The sequence below is a fragment of the Protopterus annectens genome, chromosome 4.part1 (genome assembly GCF_019279795.1).
Source record: "Protopterus annectens isolate FY-2018-M chromosome 4.part1, PAN1.0, whole genome shotgun sequence".
NCBI lineage: Eukaryota > Metazoa > Chordata > Ceratodontiformes > Protopteridae > Protopterus > Protopterus annectens.
Window position 1 is genome coordinate 631,630,698 of NC_056734.1, and position 26,370 is coordinate 631,657,067.

General features: G+C 36.0%; 1 protein-coding gene across 1 annotated transcript in view; it reads left to right on the forward strand.

Moving 5' to 3' along the window:
• The window catches only part of LOC122801257 (fibronectin-like), a 329,673-nt gene that overhangs the window by 73,757 nt on the left and 229,546 nt on the right, over positions 1 to 26,370 (forward strand). The window contains exon 5 of the mRNA XM_044070808.1: positions 25,814 to 26,071. Within this exon, the coding sequence (XP_043926743.1) occupies positions 25,814 to 26,071 (258 nt within the window). The remainder of the gene's footprint in view (positions 1 to 25,813; positions 26,072 to 26,370) is intronic.

The window sequence follows — 26,370 nt, forward strand, 5'->3', positions numbered from 1 at the left end:
TGGTCTTCAGTGTATATAATACCTATGACCTAATTTACTACTCATGAGACATAACACAAGAGCCTAGGACATACCACACCTAAGGTGAACCCACCATACCTACCCGATCATACAGGGACTTCTAAAGTCCATAAGAAACACAGACCCCCAACATTCAGACCACTATTGTATTGTCAACAGGGGTGGGCAGAACAACTCTATCCATTTATGAAAGTGCTTAGACCGTTAGTCAATGGTAATAATAAGATAAGATGAAAGATAGTAAAAGCAATTTTTTTTAGATCTATATTCAGAAAACTCATCATTGGATACTAAGCAGCACTATTTCTTTGTGACACGATGGGCATCAATCAACCTAGTCATTTTCAGATGGGAAGATATTTATCTTTTCAACAATCTATCCTTCATAGAACATGCTGCAATGTACTGATTTTTCGTGGACGACCTCTTTTATGGCTTGGGATTTGTTTCTCCTATTAAGTTAATACCACTATTTGGATATAAAATTTACTACAATAAAATTCAGTTAGCAATCTTCCAGTCTTGGGCGTTCGTTCTTTTATTTGGAAAGTATTTAGAATGACCAACAACATTATCAACACAACAACAACTAGGAAAAAACTGTCAAAATAAAATATTACATAGACAAAGTATGCACCAGGCATGTATTTCATAACGTCCTTAAAGGACAATTTGTAGGATATCAGGTGAAATCAGAAACAGAAAACATGTATCAGGGGAATAGAGGACATGGGAGGAGGTGGAGAGAGGTTATAAGGAAAAAAAAAAAGAAATCTTATTAACACAGTGGAGACCTTAAGAACTAAGTACTCTTGAAACCATGTTTACATTATTTTATGGCACAAACAGCGAGTTCAAGTTCCCTAAGTTCCCCTAAAATGAGGCCCTCACTTTTACCTTTTAGTAAAATGAGCCTGCAAGTTGAAAAGTTTATGAAGAAACACATTCTGAATTCAGATAAAAGATGTCAGTGAGGTAGCTGGCCCCACCTTACACCTTATATAGCCTATAAAAACCTTCCCAATCTGAAGAGTATCCTATGTGAACCCCACTAGTTAACAGGTTGACCCAGTGAATAGAAACACTGTATACCTGTGGTCATTGCAACCCAATGTACTTATATTAATAAAGAAACTAGTTTTGAGCACCTACCACAGGGCGTATTTATAATTTTAACACTAACACCAACTTAGTGATAACAGTAGTTGACGTTAGGTTAGGTAGAAAATTGATCTCAAAGCAGTTTGAATAATAGTCTACCAACACTAAGTAATGCTGATTGTTCCACTCAAATATGTCAGTGGCTACTGTTGACCGATTTAGTTCAGGAAATTGGCTTAGTTAAAGTGGCTCTTTTTTCAAATGCGGTATATTATATTGCAAAATTTCTCCTGGTTTTTGGCCTCTTGTATAAAATAAGTGCCTCTCTAATGTAACATTTGTCTGGGGCGTTGCACTTTTCTCTAAATTTATGTTTCAAGCACTCAGGGTCCTCCCTTGATTCAGCTGGTATAACAATATGACATTTTTCTCCCTCTCCTGCATATACTGCTGGTGCATACACAAATGAATGCTCTCTTTCAATGGCCTCTGACCCTGCTAGGTTAAGCAAAATTAATGCCCTGGTACATGCATCTTTGTCAGAAAAAGCTGCTTGCATGAAAATATCATATTCCTGCTGAAGTACTCTGCAATTCTCTGCAATATTATGATCATATACAAGTGCAGTTGGTCTGTGAAATGCCTCTGCCATATTAACATACACTAGTGAAGACCTTTGCAATTATGTACGAACATACACATATATACATATGCCAGAAATTAAGGCCTGAACTTGTAACTATGCCCAACAGCACCAACAAGCCTCTAAACAACTGAACTTTGCGAAATAAGTCTCTGTGGTACAAGAACACTTTTGAAATCATTGTACTTTGTGAAATCACCTCATCAGTGTAAGAGACATTTCAAAATGACTGCACTTTGTGAATAAACTGGGCAGAAAAAGCTCAGAGTAAGAAACATTTCAAAATGATTGCACTTTGCTAATTAACTGTGTACAGCACACGGAAACTCTTCCAAAACGGCTGTGCTTTGTTAAGTAACTCTGCACAGTGTAAGAAATGCTCTGAAATGGCAGCACTCTGTGAATACATGCACACAGCACAAGAAACATTTTGAAATAGTGGTATTCTGACTGTACTTTACAAAACAGTTGCACTTTGCACACAGTAAACTCTTTGGAATAAATGCACAGTAATAAAGCACACACTGTAAGCACTTTACACACTCTTGAGATACTTTGAACAATTTTAGTTATACTTTGAATAGTTTCAGTCAATGTGAAATAGTAGCTCATGCCAAAATACAGTTGTTTGCCAAAACATGCAGTCACCTTGCTTTCTTATACTTCATTTGCCCTTTTTGCCCTTTTATTATATTTGTTATGCCCATTTAATCTCTTTTCATACTCATTGTACTTTCCTTGTGCTCATTTTACTGTAAACATGCTTGTTTTATTCTAAACATGCTTGTTTTGCAGCTCTGAGACAACTCAGAACCCCTTATGAACTTTTCTGATAATTTTATCAAATATCGCAATTCGAACATCCCATCTAATCAATAATGCATTTTGTGCCCTTTGTTTGATTAATAGTACATTTTTGTGCTATTCATTTGATTAATGATGCATTCTGTGCCCTTTGAATGCTCCATATTATTTCTTTTACAAAATAAATCATTTGTGCGAGTTTTGGTTACCTGTAGTTTGTTTCTGGCCCTTTTTTGCACCCAGTCTGCTCACCATGCCTTCACTGTTAGCTCTGCACCTCGTGGCTTGAAGAAACGGACTCCTGAATCCTGGTTCTGACACCATGTCTCACATCTGATCAGGATGAAACAGATGAACAATTGTGGGTTCTGTTCTACCAGCTTTATTATATACAAACACATCAGGATAGAGGCTTAGTAACTTATACTTAGATAAACTTATAAACAGACTACCACACTCATACATGTTCACACACTGGCTGCTCTCTCAAAATGGTACTGCTGCCTGCACCTGCTCACATGCATGTGCCATCCTTGAAAATGCTTCTTACAGATACAGCACACACACTGTTCTACAGTTTGGAGTAGGCTTCCTATTCACATTAAGCAGAACCCTTCTCTGGCCCTCTTCAAACACAGTTTGGATCAGATGGGAAATCACAAATTCTCACTTGGAGTAGTGCTTATGTCCCTTATAGACAGCAGAAATCTGTATGACACTGAAAGCATAGACACTAATCCATGCCATTCCCTTGAGCCTAGGGGCCATATATTGGGTAAAATCAGGTATATTAGCCTCTTAATCTCATATGAACCTATTCCAAGTAGTTCAAATAAGAACAAAATATTTTCCTAAGACAATCCCTTTAGATCTGATTCATGTACTTGAGAATGTATTGTCTCAGGATCATAGGATCATGGGATGTTACTAGGCTAAAGGCCATGGGGCCCTTACAAGCCTAGCAAAGAGTGTATCCCCAAAAAAGAAACCTCAATCAACACCTATCACCCTTGTCAATGAGGGACACAGTTGGAACCCCTAGGACAAATTTGTGGTTTCCCATCCACTCTCTGTTTGACATGTATGGGAAGTCTATTCCAGAGATGGGGCAGCCACTGGGAGACAAACCTGTCTCTCCAGCAGGTTTTGTTAATGTCACATATTAGATTTAGGCCTTTTGAGTTGGTAATGCATAAGGAGTTAGACTTATGGATATGGACCATCTCTTAGTAGGGCAGGATCTGATATTGCCTTGCAGATGAGACACAGATCACCTCTGAGCAATCTGTATGATACCATGCAGAGTGATAGTGATTTGAGCCTGTCTGCATAGGACAGGTGTTGGAGGCCATGGATTCTCTTTGTGAAGTATTTCTGTGCCCTTTCCAGTTGGTGCAGGTGTTTGAAGAGGTACATACCAAACAGGGTATTATACTCAATTATTGGCCTAATAAGGGAAGAGTACAAAAAAGTAATAGCCTCCTTTTTTCTGGATGCAATCCCTTTACTTATGAGATGAACCAAGTAAAAGGCTTTTCTGTCCACTGCTGCTACGTGATGGTTGAATGTGAGATTGTTGTCAACCTGAGTACCCAGGTCTGTCACCACAGGTTGTATGCTTAGGGGGTTCCAATTGATGTGGTAATCAGTAGGGGCTGTGTTTTTGCTGAATGGTATGATAATACTTTTTTTGCATTTAACTTAATGCCATGACTTTGGCATCAGTCATTTGATGCTGTGAGACCCTCTTGCTGTATGTTAACATCATTTGGGAAGTCAATGACATCACCCAACTTACAATCATCCACAAACCTGGTCAGCCAAAAGCCCATTGTCTTTGTCTGGACCTCTGAGAAGTAGATGCCAAACAGTAGGGGACCCAGGACAGATCCCTGGGGAATAACACTAGTGACAGATCTGCTGTCAGAGTGGAGGCACCTATTTTCAACTTGTGGGTCTTATTACTGAGCCAGTTGGCCACCCACCTAATGAGACAGGGATTTACTCCAAGTTGTGTTAACTTTTTGATGATGCCCAAGTGGGGGATTGTGTCAAAGGCCTCAGCCAAGTCAAGGTGAGCTGTATGTACTGACTTTCCTTCATCCAGGGCCTTGGTGACAGTCTCAAAGAAGTCAACCAGGATCAACAGGTAAGATCTGCCCTTGATGAAACCAAACTGGGTGGGGTCAAGTGGTTGGAGATTGCTTATGTTCTTGTTTATGAGGTCCATAATAATACACTCTATGGCTTTACATATCAGACTTGTCAAGCTAATGGGGCAATAGTTTCCATGGTCAGTAGTGGTACCACCTTTGTTTAAGGTGATGACAATGCAGTTCTTCACTCTGCTGGAATGGAGTCTGCACTTAGGCTGTGGTTGAATAGGGTGCTCAATGGCGAAGCTAGTTCTTGCTGGAGATGGTGCAGAATACAGCCTGGAATACCATCAGGTCCCATGGAAGCTGTGTTCTTTGTCTTGGATAGGGCCTTTAACACTTATCTATTGAGATGTAAGATGCGGGACAAGTATCAGGGATGTCAAATGGAACTTTGCAGGGGATAGGGGGTGAAGTTTACGCTGACCCTATCTGCTAGTCAAAAGGATCAGTGTAAGTGGTACCATTAAATGCTAATTTGGAACAAACTTGGGTTTGCCATGGAGTTTCCTGATGTAACTGAAGAAGGCTTTGTGGTTTTACTTTGTTTCTGAGGCTAGTTTCAATTCATCATTGGCTTTGGAGGTCTTCACTAGTGATCTAATTTACTTGTTGAGGCTGAGGAGGGAGTTTTTCCAATTTGAAATTTGTTCCTTTTTACCCTTCAACAACAATTTCTTCATTTTGTTGTAAAGCCTGTTGATAGAGGATGTCCACCAGACAGGTTTGTGTTTCCTTGAGGAGCAGGTTTTAGTTCTGTTGGGTATGGTTGAGTCCATGCAGTTGTACAGGTGCTTGTACACTGCATTGGTGCACTGTTCAGCATAGTTGTCTTTATCCTCTGAGAGAGGCAGTGGTGTCAACTTACTGATACCCTCCCTTAGGATGTTGTAGATATCTTTTGAGAATTTTTTTAGCCTGGTTACAGCTGGGTGGAGATGGTGGAAAAGAAACTTCAAATGAAACTGACCAATGATCTGATCTCACCAAGGAAGAACATACTATGGGAGTGGTGCAGTGGTCACCCATGTTGGTGAGAACCAATTCCAGAATGTTATCTCCCCTAGCAGGGGATGACACAAGCTGGTCTAGTGCGTTAGAATTGATAACACCAAGGAATCGTTGGGTGAGTGCATTAGTAGAGGAATAGTTCACCCAGTTTATGGTGAGGTAGTTCAAGTCATCAAGGATCAGGGTGTTAGGGGGTACCTTGATGGAGTCAAGTAGGTCCAGGTAGGAGGGGGTGTCCTGAGTCATGGAGGGGGGTCTATAGCTGCCTATAACTTGGATGGTTGTCTTGCCAACTGTCAGTTGCACCTGGAGTCTTATTCTACTTGTCTCTTTGCTTAGCAGCACATGATGGCTAACTGTGAAAGACAGTCCATAGTGGATAGCTACTGGTGAATAGCTGTCATTTCCTCAGCCTGTATATTTTGTAGGCATGACAATCCAATGGCACTGTCATAAATTTAATATAGTTTATAAACGGAACAGTAGATTTTTACCCAGCCTCTTTTATAGTTCCACTTGCAAATTAAATGTTCCAGTGATGCTTTAAATTAATTCAGAAACCTTCTATATTTTAAGTTGGACAGTTACCTGCATTGTAGCATTTGTAAAGGCTAAAGAACAATTGTCTTGCATACTTGCCTCTTATAGAACCACTCCATAACTGGGTGCAATAAATCTTTATGTAAATTGAGGTGGGTATACAACTTAGTTTTTTATTTGCATTCACTATATGTATTCTAGCTCATCTTGTGGAATTTTAATGATTATATCAGTTTTCATAATTAGTATTAGTATCTACAGCCAATTTATAATTGAACCACTGTTTCCATTTCTGTATGTAGTTCATTTTTCTAGATTCGGTTCACTTCTAACAGACCTTTTACAAACTATTGACTGCCAAAGCAAAATTTTCACAGATTCATGTTTTGAACTCTTCCAAGGTTTCTGGCATGATTGCTGAGGCACCTAAAACACCCATGCTGATGTATTCCTGGCCTAAAATAATGTAAACCTGCAGTCATCTGCCAATTTCCCCCATCTCTTCCAATGTGGAACACTTAATTGCCTGAGGGTTTGGAAGCTGAGGAAAGAACATACCTTTGTATGTAATCTGTGGAATCTGTGGGTTCACTCAAACTTTTGTGGGGCTATCCAGATACCACAGTAATGTAAAAAATATTTGAAGCATATACAATTCTTTTTTTACTGCAGTTATGAGGAATCTCTAATTTTAAAATGCTTATTGAAACCATGCCTAGCAGCTTTAGAGTGACGGAGGATTTACTTCTATCTGTTGTGATACCTGTAGGTTTTTCATATATCAGTATTTTAATTCATGTCCTCTTATCATTTTATCAGTTCTGTACCACATTATGTTATCTAAAAGGCATCACTCAGACATAAGAGGCACATGTATTAAATTTAACCCCTTTGGGAGCTTTAATTCACCCTGTGTAGTAACATTTTTCCATGCAGTCATTGTTAACAACACATGGGAAGTCATGTGATAGTATGTATAGGAATAAATATATTATTTTAATAAAGTTTTACATAAGGCAGTCTTGTTTCTAATGTCTTGTTTCTTGACATGTCTGAAATAATCAAAGTATTTCTCAGACTGATCAGTGCTGCACAGCTTTAACTGTGTCACATCAATATGTTCATTTCATGCACCTGTTACCATTTTTTCTAATCATTCTTTTTTTCTATGCATCTTTTGTATAATGCTTGAGATTCATACTTGTCATCTTGCAGTCTATATCTTGTTATTAACCTTCTTCATATATTTTCCTCAGTCATGGTTTCCCCTAGGGTACACCTTATATAACATTTTAAACAGTTTTTTTTTTGCTAAAAGCACTGCATGTCAGTATAGTGTATCAAAAAGCTTTATGATGCGTGTTTACTTCTTTGGAGAATGAATGACACTGTAATCATACCACAGAAAGCTATAATGTGGTGGAGTTCTAAGTTGTGTGGTTCTGTTTCTGTTGATAATTTTGCAGATAAAGTTAATTGATCTCTTGAAATTTTTTTGTAGTATCAATTTTTGTGAGATTTAGGAATTCTTACCACATACAATTGTATCTCTGAACAAATAAGTGCTTCTCCAAAGATATAGTTTTCAGTGAACACATGCAACTCGTCCAAATACTCTAGTTAATTTCTTTTGTTTGTTGGATTTGACCAGATATTACATAAAATTATTTGTAACTAGCAAGGTATAGTCCTCAGATTTCTCTCACAGCAGAATACCCCAAGCTGGCTGACACTTCCATAGCTTATTCTGTATTATTTCTAATTAACAGATCTATCAAGGACTCATATGTTCCTTCTGTATGAAAAAGAATTCTTCATAATCAACCTTCATAAAGGAGGAACCTCATTTGATATAAACAATTTCAGACCTATAGCCATATTATACCCTTTGTCAAAAATTATGGAGAAGTGCCTTCACAAGCAAATTTTTCAACATATTCTTCTAGAAAGGTTTCTGAACCCCACACTGCATAATTTTAGACCCACCCATATCACTACCAAGGCCTTATTAACTTTCAACTATACTATTAACTAAGCCAGAAACAATGGCAAACTTGTTTCCTCTGTATTGCTTGATCTCTCTAAAGCTTTTGACCTAGTCTCATACCAAAAACTCCTCTACCAACTGTCTTCCCTTGGGCTATCACAACCCATGCTTCTATGGTTTAACAAGTACTTATCTGATAGATTATCTGATAGATGCCAGTCTGTTAAATGGCTCTCCACTTTTTCTCTCTACCTTCCTGTCAATACTGGTATGCTACAGTGCTCAATTCTCGGCCCTCTACGCTTTAATATGTTCAATAACAATTGACATAAATTCTCACAGCAAGCTTCCCTTATACAACACTTTGATGATTCTTCCCTAATATGCATTTCTGAAAACCTAGTACATCTTTAGAGAATTACTCAAGAAGCCTTTAAATCTTTTGAAATCTAGCTATAGGATAATCACCTGATACTAAATTCCCCTACAAACTCTTTCAAAATCAAATTTCGATGAGAAAAAAAAATAATTTATTCCTTAAATAATACCATGATTACCCTACATAGAGTAAAGACACTGCTTACAGACTCTGCCAAGATAACTCTAGCTACCACTTACCTCCTACCATGTCTCCTATATGGAGTCCCCTAACATGATCATCCTAAAAACCTTACTTAGTTCTAAGCTTGAACTGTGCTGTAACAAAGTTGTCAGATTCAATTGCGACAAACTTTAAGGAACTCACCACTGTTTAGCACTAAAAACACTTAAGTGCCTTGAGCTTCCTCATCACCTATCTTATACTAAACTCATTTTAACCCATAAAATCGTCCATACCCATCTGCCTGCCTAGCAAATAGACACCTACTCCAATACTATCTTTCAAATCATTTGTTTTGGTCAAATACTAAACATCTGTTTACCATCTACAAACCACAAAGGGCTGCTGGGGTCAGTCTCTATTCCAATAGTGTAGCAAGTTGGTATAAAATTCCAATATCAGTCAGGTCTATCACACACCTTCATCTTTTCAAACCTTTATTAAAGGACTTCCTGTCTGCCTCTTGGTTTTGTCCCTACTCCTCATCTTGGAAATACCTCTCCAACACCCTCATTACCAGTAATCTCCCTTTTAAAGCACTAAACCACTTTAGTGCCCTTCTAATACCTCACTTTATTGTATTTCTTAAACTACTAAAACTACTTCTAATAAGCACACCAGATTACTATTCCATCACTGATTCTCTGTTAACACTCAGACTTGCTCAACTCCTCCAACACATCACTCTATTGTATTTGTTAAATTAGTCCTACCTATTTTAGACAGCACTCGTCTACTTGTAATGTCTCAGTATAAGGCTTGTAAATTTAATGTCTGTGAATATCAATACAAATTGTATTACACTGACTCATGCTATGTATTCAATGAAACTTTAATTTTATAAAACTTGTTATTATAAATCTTGATTGCAATAAATATTATACCTTGGAGGTTTTCTTACTGAGCCTCCGATGAAAAAAGGGCACTTGTGCCCAGTAGCACTTTCTCAGTAAATGAATGAGGTTGGCATAATGGTTAAGGTGTTTACCTTACAGACACAAGGGGCAGAGTTTGATTCTTACATGGGATACTTAGCTAGACTAAAAATGCCCCACAAAAGCAGTTAGCCTAGCATTAATATATGAACCTATAAGTAGATGAATGCATGTTGTAAACTATTGTTTATACTAGTCATATTATTGCTCAGACAAAAGGAATGCTCATTAATTTGGACTTGAAATCAGAATAAGATGTAGTCTCAATGTCCTTTCTAGAATACTACAAATGATAACCTACAAAGTGAGCTTTTGTAAGTGTAATAATATGAAGCATAAATCAAAACTATGTCTAAAATATTTCTTATAAGCCTAGTTAATACAAGGCATACTGATATTGGTGTGATCATATCAGGGGCATGTATGCTGAAAACATTCCCGACAAGCTTGGATAGAAGTATATTTTCGCAGACACTCCTCAGCTAATGACCTGATTTATGGAACTTAATGTTACAATTATAATTGCTGCAATATATTTAACAGTAGGAAAGTTTTCATAGCAGGTTGTTCCACATTTGATTTCAATAATATTTATTATTATTTTTTCTGAGAGTGTTTATACTCATTTTGTCAAATCTGAGATTAAAACTAATGCAATAGTGAAACTTATTTCAGGAATGAGGACTATATTAGAAGTAAATTTACATATATATTAATAGAGTTGTGGGAAAATTATTTAAAAATTGAATTAGCTAAAGAGTACACCATTCAGGCTCACATCTCTCTTAAATGACAGATGCAGATACATGGGATATGTAATAAGTAAGTGGCTTATGTGACATAAGCTGATGTTCATTATAAATCACTGCTGCTGTAGCTTTAGCTTATGGGCTATATTCTACTAAAGATATAACAGCCAATTCATCTTCCAAAACCTATGGGTCTCTCAGTACATGTGCCCAAGCTGCTATAAGAGAACAGCCTCCTGGGTATCAAAATCTTTCAGTAGTCATCAGCACTTCTCTTGGGCTGCAGAGGATTGGCAGTCAGCTGCTGTCTTCCTATTAGTTCTCTGTCTCTTTAAGAATGGAAGCAAATTCTTTGTGTTATAGTATTTACAGGATTGTCTCATCTGGCAGACTAGTTTTAGCAGGGATGGTCTACAATGAACTGGGACACTATTTTGAGGTAAAAGTGTAGTAATTTTGCAGTAATTTGTGTTGCGTATTGGGCTTGCATGTGTTTTAAAGAGAGTGTGCTTTTGTACAAATGTGATTGAGCTTACCTACAGCCCCTCTGCTTTCAGCACTACCAGGGACCAGACTTTATTCTTGGCAGGGTCATGGAGCAGCTTACTGGTACCACATTTCCTTCCTCCTCTGTATGAAAGAAGAAGAAGAAGAAGAAGACTGACAAAACACGTTTGCTCTCACAGCAGACTCAATCAGTGCCTCAGCTGTTTGTGAGTGATTCTGTTGTGGTCAATGGTTGTACCTCAGACTACTTACTGTTTTCTCCAGAGCCCACTGGTATAGCCAATTCAACCACCATGGACCAGGAGTTAGCCATGTCCTCTGCGGCTGCAGTGGGCATGGGAGAGACACTTTCTTCTGTCATCAATGGGGAGTGCATCCCTGTGTAGATGAGGAAAAGACCCATTCCCAGTGATGAGGTATCAACCATAAGCCAGTCCCCTTCTAGGGATGCCCCTAGAAAGAAAAAAAAAAGTTAAACATTTATAATTTTCTAACACTTTTCCTGTTGATCAAGAACAGGCTAAAGAATTGTCACAGGCTTTAAAACCTCTTGAAAAATGTTCTGAATAAATGTAAAAAAATAGGTCAAATTCTGAGGATTGCCTATTAGATGAAGATGACAGGAATAGTATCTTCGATTTTATGCCATATCCCAGACTTTGATTCTGAGGAAGGTATTTTATCAGAATCTGCTTTGGAAGAATTTTTATTTTTCTGAAACTATTTGTAGAATGAGCAATATGTTTCAATTGGAACAAGTTACATTTTTCTCATCTTTGAATAAATAACATAATTCAAGTGGATTTTCCACTTATTATACCTGTTTCTCCTGTTTTGAAACCTTTGGAGGATGTTTATGAATGTAGACTGCAATATTCCTGACAGTCAGTCTGCATTCCCTAAAAAGGCAAGCTGACTTTAGAAAGTTTCCTGTCTTACAAGTATTTGTTTTCTCATCCCAATTCTGACCCTGCAGCTATCTTTATTTCTAATCCAGCTGTTAATGAACATCTTGTTAATACTATTATATCTCCTAAAGATAAAGTTCAGAACTATTTTGACAGATCTTGGAAGATAATTTATGTTTCTACTTCTTTAGCCTTCAGAATTCTGAATTATCAGTCTCATATGTTAAAATACACACTGGCTTGTTTCGATAAGGTGATGGATTTTCCTACCTCTTTACCCTGATGTTTAGTTAATTGAAGTTGACTTTGACCAATGGTATTTTGGAATTTCCTTTGTATGGGAGGGATTTATTTGCTATAAAAGAGTTGCTTTGTACGAGTCTTTATTCTGATGAACTGCAGCTTACAGGACAAAAGCACTTAATGATTGTTCACTAATAAAGACAGAAGAATAGTTCTTCAGCTCCTGGTTTTTGCTTTTGTATCTGTTTACTCTGTTCAGAAAGTAGGTCCTATATGAATTCTGCTATTTCTGCTGCTTTACATGTAGCTACACATTCTTTGAAATATAGATATATTATAATGCTTTATACTGTTTCAAGGACAGCAGCTACTGCTACTGTGATGGGGTATTTTGCTTGGGTTCATAATCAGAAGTTTTCTGAAGATGTTAAATCTCCTTTGGCTAAGGAGGTTTTATTTGGGTCTTGTTACTTAGGTACTCAAAAAATGATGAAAGAGGAAAGCTCATTCATGGTGTTACTAAGATGTTTCCAACTCTTGTTTTCTAAGGCTTAAAAATCCTCACCTTCTGTTTTTTTTTTTAATCAAAACAAGTTAAGCCAACAAACCTCTGGCAAGCAGAGTTTTAAGAAAAAGTGGCAGGAATGGTCTAACCAGTATTACCACATTTTTCCTTTTTCCTCCCTCCTGTAACTCATTTACATCTGTTACAGAGCTTTGTGCTTTGTTCTTCAACTCACACTTTATCAAATGATTGTCTCAGTCAACTGGGTTCTAAGATTTGTATAGGAGGGCTACAGATGCAAGGAAAGACCTCCTTTTCAGAGAATTCTCCCATATCTCTCAAATCAGACTTCCCTGTTTTCTACAGTCATTAAACAAATGCTTATCCTAGGGCTCATAGTACCAGTGCCCACAGATTAGTGGAACAAATGATTTTATTTAAGAATTTTTCTGGTGCCAAGGAAAGAATCTTCATGGAAACCAGTGCTCAACCTATCCCTTCTTAATCTGTTTGTAAAGGTTCCAAAGTTCAAAATGTTGACACTTCAATGACTATTGCCTCTTGTTCCTCATTTGAGTTTTTTGGTAACATAAGGCCTGAACGATGCTTATCATCACATTCCCATTGCTACAGATTTAAGAAAGTTTCTAAGAGTTTCTATGTCTGGGTTACATTAGTAGTTCTGCATATTGCCCTTTGGGTTATCCCTGGGTGTTTACAAAGTGCCTAATTTCTGTTGCAAATTGTAGACATCCATATCATTTCTTATTTTACTTACTTATTTATCTTTGTAGATTGCTTTTGTCAGGTCTCAGGTGTCCCTTACATGGGGAAGAAATCTTCTTATGGACCTAGGTTTTCAGATCAAAATCAAAAATTATTTTTGATTCCCTCTCACAGAATTGCATTTCTAGAAAATATTCTGAATTCTTCCATGCAAAAGGCCTTCCTGACTCAAGAGAATATGAACCAGTAACTGAAAATTCTCCTGAATTTCTACCATCAGTCTCAGACTTCAGCAAGAGACTTTCTCAGGATATTAAGGTTCATGACATCTATAATTCTTATGATTCCTCTCTCTTGGTTACACATAAAAAAAAATTCTGTTATTTACAAAAACTGAACTTTCAAATTTCAGTTTTGGATTTTGTAAAGAAATAAATTCTTGGGTGGATAGACCAGATTTCTTTGAATCCAGGTCTGTCATTTCAGTTCACATCTCCCATTCAATCTGTGATATCAGACACATCCGATTTTTCCTGGGGAACTTTATCTATGGGGTATAAGTGCAGGATCTATGGAACAAATGAGATAGGCCAGAGCACATAAATGTGAAAGAGATGTTAGCTGTAATCTATGCCTTAGAATCTCTTCGTCACCTGTAGTCCACAGGATCTTTGTATGTGCTTACAGACAACACCACAGTCATGTGGTACATAAACAAGCATGAGGCACCAGGTCTTACTGTTTGTGCTGACTAGAAATGGTAGCTTCAGACTTCACAATTCAGTGCTGTTTAATAGTCCAAGCTTCCTACATTCCATCAGAGTTTAAAACTAAGCAGGACCAGGACAGACCCTCAGGAATGGAAATTAAATGTGGGGGGTCTTCTAGGTATTGATCCAGATGTGGGGAGCACCTCAGGTAGATCTGTTTGCCTCCTTTCAGAAAATATAACTCTACAAATTCTGTTCCTGGATTCCTTGGAAACAGGTGTGGAAAACATAATTGTTTTATTCCCTTGGACCGGAATGTTCCTATATGCATTTCTAGCTTCTCCTCTGATATCAGAGGTCATTCTAAAGATTCATAAGGAATTTACAAAGATCACTGTGGTTATTCCCTCTTGGACAGGCAACAGTGGTCCTCCCTTCTCATACAGTTACCATAAGTTTCTCCACAGATTGTCTCAACTTACACAAATCAGCACGAGCAATTACTGGAAGCTTCTTCAAAGATTGTTTCAACTCATACAAGACAGATGATGTTTGAAACATACCAGACTGAAACGCCTACAACTGACTGCCTGGATGACTCAATTTTAATTCCTTCTAGGCACTTGCATCTAAAGATGGGCAGCAGATATTGAAAAAGGCAAAGAAACCTGCTATTACAAAATATTATGTTAGTAAACAGAGGAGATTTACTAAAGAACATGTCCCTTTCAGGGGTTTTGTACCATTGGTTTTATATAATATGTGTATGACTTTCTATCCTCAGTTCTATCTTACTCCTGTTTCAAGGTTCATCTGTTGACTATTTCAACATGTTTGTCCATGAATCTTTTTACTTCTTCTCAGGCATTGGTCAACCTATTTTTGAAAGGGATTTTGCATGTAAGGTCATGTAGAACATAGGTCACACTTTCTTGGAATGTTAACTTTGTGCTAGAAATGTTTATGCTGTCTCTTTTTGAACCAGTTCATCAAGCTGATTTACAGTTCGGATTTTGGAAGACTGTGTTGCATATTGCTTTAACACCTGCAAAATGAATACTTGAGTTGCAAGCTCTTATGGTGGGTGAACAATATTTGGTTTTCCATAGAGACTGGGTTACATTAAGAACAAATTCCTCATTCATGCCCAAAGTAGGTTTAGAATTTATGCAAAATCAATCCATCAATCTCCCTGTAGTCTTTTCTTAATGAAAATGTCAGGGAGAAAGAATTCTATATATTCATGCCTAGACAATTCAGGTATTATATTGACTAACTAATCCCTTTAGGAAAGCTGAACAGCTATTTATGCCCCATTACAGTAAAAAGAAATAGGAACCCATGTGAAAACACACTATTTCCATATGGCTGTCACTTGCTATTTCTTTTTGTTATTCCCACCATAACAGAAACCCCCCCAGGCAGGTCAAGGAACACTCTACTGCAAACTTATCATCTCTGATGGCATATTGGTAAGGGGTAGACTCTAGAAGAATTCTAGAGCCAGCTATGTGACCCTCCATGCATGTTTTTACAAAGCTCTAGAAATCTAATTCCTTTTCCTGGTGCAAGACAGGCTATGCTAGGACCAGTCTCCATGAGCTCCTTGAGCCAAATCCTCCCCTCCCAAGTTATGTAAGTTATGAAATCTACTGATATAACTAAGGCAACTGCAGCAATCACTTAAGATGAGCATAATACAGTTTTGTAAGTTGCACTTCTCATAACAGTAGATGGTTGATAAAATCACTGCAGTTCAATAAAATCACTGCTACAGTAGCCATACCCTCCCTTCTTCCTCCTAATTTTCTATATTCCTTTTTTAATGACATGAAAGTTACTTATTCCTAACTTTAGTTTCTCTTCAGGACAATAACAGCCATTTTTTCTGTTGACAAAAACATCCTGAAGCCTTTTTTGGCCCAGGCTGCTCTATCCTTCTTAATTAGCTCATACTAGCAGTAGCTTGGGTGCATACATAGAGGAAACTAAAGGCATTGGAAGACTGGCCAGCTGTTCTATCCTTGGGAGAATACAACCCATAAAGCAACAGTGATCGTCTGTTATGGTAAGGCAATATATGAAACTATTTCTCAGCAACATCCAATGAGCCAACCAAATGACAGGGAAGCCACTGAAAAATAAACTGTTTTATTTCAGTAAGTGATTTCATAGTGTCTAAGCACCACTTCATCAGACCTTTAATCACAGTCATTAAAACACCTTCTTTATATAACAGATGCATGTAAATTCAGCCTATCAAAACACTTCTCTAAATATTTAAAGTTAAATATATATAAAAAAAACAATCGGCTTACACTCAACAACTACTATCATACATTCAGAAATTATCACATAAGAAGCACTTAAAAATATATATCTACAAATAACTGACTCAAGAAATGTATACATTTAGTCAAACTTTAATACATGTTTAAGGAATAACCATTTCTTAACATAATTACTTGCAAAATAGTCTGTTCTTTTGAATGGGCTTACTTTCAACTGCTAATCATATGTACCATTCAAATGTTACATATAAAACATATAAAATACATTTACTAATCTTTGGCTCATGAATTTTAAAATATATATGTAAATAAAAAGTATGTATAAGTGACCTTTACTTAGTACAACTACTTACAAAGTGCTCTATTCTTTAGGATGGGCTTAATGGGAATCCTGTCATTTAAACCCCTGCCCCTATCTGGCCACAATCTAATAATCCATCTAGTTTTGGAAGTCTCTGTGCAATTTACTACATCCTCTCTGATTTTCCCGATCACAAGGAATCTAAATGTATGTAAAGGGCCTTCAATAGACACATGCTTAGCCAGGGCATTTGTTAGGACTGCATTCCTAATATTTAGAAGGTGTTTCCTTATTTTGAACCTGATTTTTCTGTTAGTCTTGTCTACATAGAAACAAGAACATGAATTACACACTGTCAGATATACCACATTTTCACTGTTACAATCTGCTGTCAAATTAAACTTAAAATTCATTCCTAAGTCTGGGTGTCTGAATCTACTGTTGGTGTCAATATATTTACAATGGTTACATCTGGTGCATGGACGTGTACCTTTTCCTACCATGTTAGCTCCAGTGTTATCCTTTCTGTAACAGAGAAAATTCTTTAAAGATTTTTTTGTTTTTAAACAAAAAGTTGTGTCTCTCTCCTACTATATCCCTAATCTAAGGATTATGTGTAAGGATCAACCAGTGTTTTTTTCACTATATTCATGAGCATACTAACATTGCTGGAATAATGTGTAGGAACTCGAATCACATCTTTCTTACTTCTATTGGGCCTGATCTGTTCAACTTCACCTGCCAAAAAATAGGGTTTACCTATACTGTTCCTTTGTGTTATAGTTTCCTACAGTATGCTGCAGGTGGTGGTTATCAATGTACCCCCTTTCCACGAATCTCTCTTTAAGTTCATATAGTTCATTTTTAAAGTCTTCTTCCTCTGCTGTTAATCTTGACACTCTTAAAGCTTGACCTCTTACTACATTCTTGAATATATGTTACGGATGCATACTTCTCTTATGTAGAAGTGCATTTCTTTGGCAATCCTTCCTAAAGATCTTAATGGACAGGCCTCCCTCCATATTCTTGAACACTTTGATATCTAAAAACTCAATCCCATCCTTGGAGCTGTTAAGGTCAAATTTCAGGAATGTAGTACGGTTGTCAGTCCCCCGATGGAAACATTCCAACTCCTTATAATCCCCTTGCCACAGCAAAAAGAGGTAATCTACAAAGTGTTTATAAAAAACTGTCTGATGCCAGCTACTACTGAGAATATGGAACTTCTCCCATGTGGCCATGACTAAGTTGGCGTAACTGTTGGCACTCGAAGTGCCCATGGCCACCCCATCCTTTTGTAAATACAGATTATGGTCGAACAGCATGACATTATTATCCAGCATTAGTTCCATAAGTAGACACAATAACTCTATCTGTGCATGCTCACAGGTTCTATCAATTACCGTATACTGCCTACGCATTTCTATACCTATGCTATTGGGAATGGAAGTGAACAGTGAATGTACATCTTAAGTTACAAACAAAAAAGGATTTGTAGGTGATTGATAGTCCCTCAGGAAATTATACAGATCCTTCAAGAATTGTTTTGAGTCCCTAAGGATGTGACAGTCCTTGTTTACTACTGGTCTAAGTGACTTCTCTACAAATATAGATATAGGCCCTGTCACCCAGTTATGGCCTGATACAATTGGTCTCGGGGGGTGTAGTGAGTTTTTATGGACTTTGGGAATTCCTTGGATAATAGGAATCAGAGGTTTGGGCACTTTGAAGTAGTTGTACAAATCTATAGTAATCTGGTTATTAAGAAAACAGTCATATAAAATATCTTTGAGCCTTGCTATCTTTGTATTCATTATTTGTACATCAGTAATTTCATAGGTCTGTGCATCATTCAACATTTCTTGCATCTTTATCACTGTTCATTATCACTATCGGGCCACCTTTGTCAGCTGGTTTTATTACAATGCTCTGGTCATGCTGTAAACTTTTAAGAGCCTCAACTTCACCCTTAGACATGCTATCGAATTTTACACTTCTGTCTTCCTCTAACAAATCAAATATTTCCTTCTCACATAAACTAGTGAAAATATCAACTACAGGATGGCTAGGTGGAACAAACATGCTAGGTTTTCTAAAGCTTCTAACATTTCCTTCACATTGGTTCCCAAACAAAAGTTTTAACAACACATTTCTACTGAATATTCTTAAATTCAAAATTGTTTCTTGTTACCTCAGTCCTTTGTGCAGGTATAAACGTTAAGCCCTTGCTGAGTAAATTCAGCTCATCCATTGTTAAAGTTCTTGAAGAAATGTTCCATATCAAGGATTTACTGTCCCTTTGTTGTGCTAGCTCATCTGGTGAGTCCTGCAAGCCCTTCCTTTTCATGTGACCTCTGCTGTGGGATTATTCTGTTACTGCCCCTTGATTCAGACATGCTAACCTGATGGGTCCAAAAGTCCGAAAAACCTGCCCTTGAAATGACTGCCCCAAAATAGTCATGGACTCCTGTGCTGAATCTTCAGGGAATGCCGTTATTTCACTTACTAAATTCAAGGCCTTCTGTGTTTTTTCAATAGGCACTGCACCATTTTCCAGGCAAATATTCTTCAGATTGGATGTTTGAGCACCCTCTAGTGTTGGAAGGGCATTCCTTTTAGGTTTCACTCCCAGGTGTTCATTCAGCAAGCTACTTTCATTCATATGTGTAGCTCCAATCTCTACTGTTACTGTGTTCTGGGGGATCTCAGTTCTTAAGGAGGTCTCCGCATTATTGGCAGCTTCTAAATGCGTTCATGGCCATACAAATATGTGCCCCCTCCTTAAAATCTTTCTTATCCCACTACAGCTTGTTGAACTTCTGCCATAGCAGCCTTTTCTCAAAGAGTGACACTGATTCAACTGTATGGCCAAGTTTCTCGTTCACCAGTTCTATAAGATAATTAGCATTAACAGTTTTTGTTGTTTTGCTAAATTATCCAGCAGTGTTATTTCTTCCTTCTCTGAGAACTAGATTATTATGTGAATATAGCTGAAGCTTAAATCTAAATTAAGCTGCTGCCATGCAGATAGCATCTCTGGTTGCCATTCACCTTGAGTGGGCATCTGAAGTGTTCTTAGCCCACAGGGAATCACCCTGTGTTTAACACATGCTTCCAAATGATGTTGTGCTTGTAACTTTTTAGTTTTGTACATTTCATCTTCCAACTTATGTATGGCTCTCATAAAAGAAACAAAAGCTATGTCTTTAAATTCAGATGTTCCATGATCATCTGAAAAATTACTTGCTAGCAATGAGTTATCTTTTCTTCTTGCAAAACCAAGCAGGTTTCTTTGAAAATGTAATCTTTATCAATGTAAATTATGGCAAGTATATGATTCACTTTTTCATTATATTTTATTTGCATTCACTTTGTGTATAATAGGCATACAGCATGCTTTAAAAATAACTGAGATACTCAGGGACCTCTCATTTTAAAATGCTGATGATTCTCTGACAGCTTTTCATTAACTGATACTTGTAGGATTTTAATTGATTAACAGTTTAAATCATGTCCTTGTAATATCTTTTCAGTGCACTACCACTCTGTGATATCTTCTCAGTATCACATATAAAATGTTCCAGTTCTCTTTTATCACTTTGGAAGCTTTAATTGTCCCAATATAGTAACATTTTTCCAAACACACATCTTTAGTAACACACACAAAGTCATGTAATGTATACATGGGTATATTTTTTATATTATTGATTTGTATTAATGTTTATATATTTCTTAAAGATTTTGAACAGTTTAGTCCAAGGCAACAGCAAATAACTTTTTAGTAAATGGTATTAATTTTGCAGAAAAAAGTTCAGATATCATTCTTAGATACAATACAGAATGTAACATAACTTAAATTACAAATGCAGGACAGACACCTTTTCACATACTTAGCTGATCTTACATTTTTAGTTAGTCAAAGCAGACCAGAATATTTTTAATGAATAATCCCTTTAAATATAATTCATATATTTGAAAATGCATTGTGTAGTTCTATTTTCTGTTTCTTAGGAGCACATCATGGATAACTGTGAAAGACAATCTGTAGTGGACACCAACTGGTAAATGGCTGCCATTTCCACAGGCTGTATATTTTATAGCCATGACAATCCAAAGGCTGTGTCATATATTTAATATAGTTTGAACAGCAGCTGTCCGCAGTTGCCTCAAGCAACAATATATCTCAGCCAGTCCCTTTTACACTTCTGCAAATCTGTTAAATGATCCAGTGAATCTTTAAATGAGCTCAGTGCCTGAAAGTATTTTTATTAATAAATTAAATACGGTCTAGCATTTTATTTCAAACTAAGGAATAATTGTTTCAAATACTTTCTTGCTGTAGAACTACTCCATCAATGTCTATGGCAAGTGTACAACTCATTTTTTTCATTCTATTTTATTTATATTCACATTTTGTAGTTCTGCTTGTTAGGCATGGTTCTCATGATCATATTAGCTTCCATATTTAGTATTACTATTTTAAGGCAAGTCATCACTGAATCACTATTTCATTTTCTGCCTGCACTTCATTTTTCTTGACTCAGTTCAGTACAAGCAAACTTCTTATAAACTATTATTGTGCGATTTCCTACTTTGGAATCATACAGGACTTCTTGCATGCTACTGAAGCTGCTAAAACTCGTCTGGCTGATCAATTCCTGGCCAGCAATAATGTAAACCTCTAGCCATCTATCAACTGTTCCTATCTTTAGCTGTTTGGAACCCTTAATAGTCTGGAGCTTTGAAAGCTGGAAATGGATGCCATTTAGTCCAGTAAGTTCTCTGTGAGAGCATTCCTCTTACTTGGACTCACACAAACAATTCTAGGGATGTCCAATATCCTCATCCATGCCAAAAAAAGGAGTCATGCAGAATGCTTTAAAATACTTGGGGTAATTAGGGACCTCTCATTTTACAATTCTGATTATTATCTTGCTTAACAGCTTTTCACTGAGGTAGGATTTACTACATCTTAACTGATACATTATGATTTTACTAGATTAGCAGCTTAAATTGTGTCCTCTTACGATTTTGAATGCTCTAAAGCACTGAGATATCTTCTCAATACCACTCACACATAATGAGTTTTAGTAATGCTTTGCCCAGCTTTGGATCTTTTATTCTCCCAATAGAGTAACATCTTTAAATGCATGCATTTTTATTAACACATGCAAAGTCATGTGGTAATATCCATGGTTATAACTTTTTTTAGTATTTATTAAAAATTTACATTAGGCAGTCTTTTTTCTAATGACTGCTATGAATTTCACTCCTGTTGTATCTGATGTAATCAAGTTGTCTTTCAAATCATGAAATGTTGTATATATTTCTGCATGTGAAATAAAGTTATACATTTTCCATAGTTGCCACACTTTTTGTGATTCTTCTTCTTTTTCTGTATGTATATTTTGTATGCTGCCTGACATTCATCCTTTCCATCATGCACTTTTATCTTCCATTCACCTTCTTCAGATCTTTTCCTCAGGTTTCCCTTTGTGTAGGCCTTCTATAACATTTTTATAATCATTGTGTTGAAAGCAGTAACTGCCAGTATAACATATCTATATATTAGACATTTTGCATTTTTACTTCTTTGGAAACCCAAGCAATTCTTCTAATACTGCACACATTCTCATCGATGTGGAAATTGAAGTGGCTTCTTTTGATAATATTGAAGATAAATTTAATTCACCTGTTAACATTTCCTTTTGGCATCCATTTTATGAGCATTGAAAACACCTGTCAGACACAACTCCTAGTATATAATTTTCACCTAGCCTACAAAACTTATCTAAGTACTTTGTGTCAGATGAGATGTTTTATCTTTTTGTTGAATTTGACCAGCTGTTTTTTAAGATTACCTATACTTAGCATATTTTAGTCCTCGGTTTTTATTTCTATTCATTATTAATAAAGCATTGTTTTGTCAGGTGTGATCCTTAATCTGGATTTGAAATCAAAACAAATTGTAGTCTTCATGTCCTTCATGAAAGTTACTTTGAAATTACTAGATATGTGGAAAATTATTTAAAAATTAAAAGCATAAAGACCACAAAATTCAGATCACCCTTAAATAGCAGATCCAAATATTTGGGTACAGATATAAGGATAGAGCTATATAACATTAGCTGTTCTCCTACCTGTGACATAAACTAATTTCAGTATTTATAAATAACAGTGGCTTACATTACATGCAAATGATTTAGAAGAAGAGACTTTAGTTATAGACAAAAGACTATGACAAAAGTACTCTAACTCCAAATAGTGTCAGAAATGAATTATAAAGACAATTGATTCAGATTAAGAAGTAGATGATGCTCACACAGTAAATACTCTGTGAGAGTAACCATCTTACTTGGACTCAAAAACAAAATAACAATTCTAGGGATGTCCAGGTTCCTCATTTATGGTAGAAAAAGGAGGCATGCAGAGTGGTTTAAAATAATTGGGATAATGAGGGACCTCTCATTTCCCAAATCTTATTCTTCTCTTGACTGACAGTTTTTTAGTGAAGAAGGATTTTCTACTATTTTAACTGATACCTCAGGATGTTAATAGATTAGCAGCTTGAATCATGTCCTCTTATTATTTTTAAAGCTCTCCAAGTATAGTAACATTTTTAGATACGTGCAAGTTTAGTAGCACATGTAAAGTCATGTGGTAATATGAATAAGTATAAATATTTTATTATTTTGCTAAACATTTACATTAGGCAGTCCTTTTTCTAAAGAATGTCATGAATTTCACTACTAAGTCTGATGTAATAAAAGTGTCTCTCAAATTCAGAAATGCTGTATACATTTCTGCATGTCAAATACATACATTTTCTGTACTTGCTACCCTTTTGTGATTATTCTTCCTTTTCTGTATGCATCATTTGTATACTGACTGAGAATCATACATGACATCATGCACCCTTTATCTTCCATTCATCTTTTTCATATCTTTTCCTCAGTTAAGGTTGCCTTTCATTTTTGTAATAATTTTTTTCAAAGCCGTTCCTGCAAGTATAAGATATCAATTTATTACACATAGTCCATGTTTACTTCTTTGAAGATCAAAAGCAATGCTTCTAATACCACACAAATTCTCACTGATGTGGAATTTGAAGTGGTTTCTTTTGATAATTTTGAAGATAAATTTTATTCAGATGTTAACATTTCTTTATGGCATCCATTTTTATGAACATGAAAAACACTTGCCACACACAATTGTATCTCTGAAGTACTTTGATAGCTTCTCCAAATATATAGTTTTTACCTGTTTAATGAAACTCCTCTAAATATGTTGCTACCGATGAAATCGTATTTCTTTTCTGAATTTGACTAGCTATGTTTAAAGATTACTTATTCTTAGCAATTTTTAGTCTTCAGTTTTTATTTCTGTTCATCATTAATAAAGCATTTTTGCACAATGCAGTCAGTGTTATTGGACAGCAGAAGTATTCCTTAATCTGGATTTGAAATCAAAACAAAGTGTAGTCTTCATGTTCTCTCAATAAAACTAAAAATGTTTGACAAAGTGAGCCTGTGGAAGCAGAATACCATGAGGAGTTAATCAACACTAAAATTAAAATGTTCTTAGGAACTTTATAAACTGACTCATACTGATGCTGGTATGATCATCCCACGGGCTTGTATGTTGAAAATAAGTCCTGTTGTAATGATAGTTTCACAGTCACTCCATAGCAAATACCAGATGTAAGGCATTTAATTTTCTAAACATTATTGTCATAATGCATATAATAATACATTGCTGTTTCATAGTACACTGTTCCACAGTTCCGATAGGTAGTATTTATTATTAAATGTTTGACCCTGCAGTTCATTCTCAGAATATATCTTCATACTCAGAGTGTATATATATATATATATATATATATATATATATATATATATATATATAGAGAGAGAGAGAGAGAGAGAATCCTCTGTAAAAAGTGAAGAGTCATGATAAAGAAAGTATCAGGAGGAAATTTACTTTGAAATTACTAGAGATGTGGAAAATTTCTTAAAAATGAAATTGCATAAAGCCCAGACCATTCAGATCACCCTTAAATTACAGAACCTAACATTTGGGTTGAGATATAAAGATAGAGTAACATAACATTAGCTGTTCTCCTACCTATGAAACAAACTAGTGGTTTAAATTGCATATGAATGATTTAGAAGAAGAGAATTTAGCTGTAGACAATACTTCATGATAAAAATTACTCTAACTCCAAATAGTGTCATAAAGAAATTATAAAGTTAATCTATTTAGACAAAGTAGTAGATGATGCTGACACTGTTATCCTCCTTCCTCGAATTGGATAATCTTGCTACTCTATAGAAAGCAGTCAAAGGTCTGCACTACTGTTAAGCATTTCCAGAGAAAGGAGATAGTTAATATGTTCTGAAAATATGTGGATGGATGTTCATGTCAGACCTTTAAGAATACTCTATCAACATAAAAGGCAGTCTTTCCAACATTACACATTATACATGTAAATCAGATGTTTCTGTGTCCCTGCCATTTGGAGAAGATCTCTCACCCAGTTCACAAAGGAAAATTTTAAATGAAATATTTCCATGTTTTTTTTTTGTCAGGTATTCCCCAGATCGTGTAAAGTAATGTTTTACTACTTTTAGGAAATTGATTTATCTCTTTGATTTACTTCAGATTCAATAACTAAAAACTCATAGTTAGAATGATATGATTGTATTGCTTTATGGTGACTTTTGAAGATTATACTTCTAGAATTTGGTCATAGCATCATTAGAGTATGTATGACTTTATATCGGAAATATCAGCTGATGTCTCAGTTTTCATTTCAAAATTTTCTGGTGGATTGTACTTTGATTACTGATGTACTCAAGCTGCAATATTTTGTATATTGTAGATGCTGGTAAATAGGGATGACCAGGCTTGATGTTATTTGAAAAAATTGTTTATTTCTTTTTCTGTTTTAACTTTTGCAATTTGCCCTTAATTAGATAGTCATCTGTTCAACAGCTTCATTTTCTTAATTTAGCTCTTTTGATTGAATATTTGAGAATTTGTTTAGAGTGCTATATATATTTTCCTTTTTTCAGAGCCTGAAATACCAAGGAACCTTACAATAACAGATACCACAACAACTTCACTGTTCCTGACATGGACTGCTCCAGTAGGACTTCACAGCCACTACATCATTAATATCACTGGAAATTCTTCTGAGAGTATGGTTGTAGAAACTGACTATCTTAACCTCACTGGACTAACCCCAGGAGGAAACTACAGCATCAGTGTTTCAGCAGTTTCGTTTGATGGGACGATTGAAGGGGAAAGTTTATTAGTAAAAGGATCTACCAGTAAGTGGTTTTCCTTTTATATTTTATACAACACTCAGGGTCAATTGCCTTGGTACTACATATTGATTTAGTATGTAAACAGATTCATTTTTCCACTTTTTCTGAAGAGAGCATATGGTATGCAGAGTTTGCTCTGATTTTGAAGTGCTGTTTATCCATAAAATAGGTAGCCTGAAGACTGCTGTAATGATTCTATTACCTGTATTGTTGTGAAGCCACAGAGTTTGGTGCTTCTTGATGTTCTTCATGTTTATAGATTTCTAATAGATTTACAAGGGCTTAAGACAATGTAGTAGTAA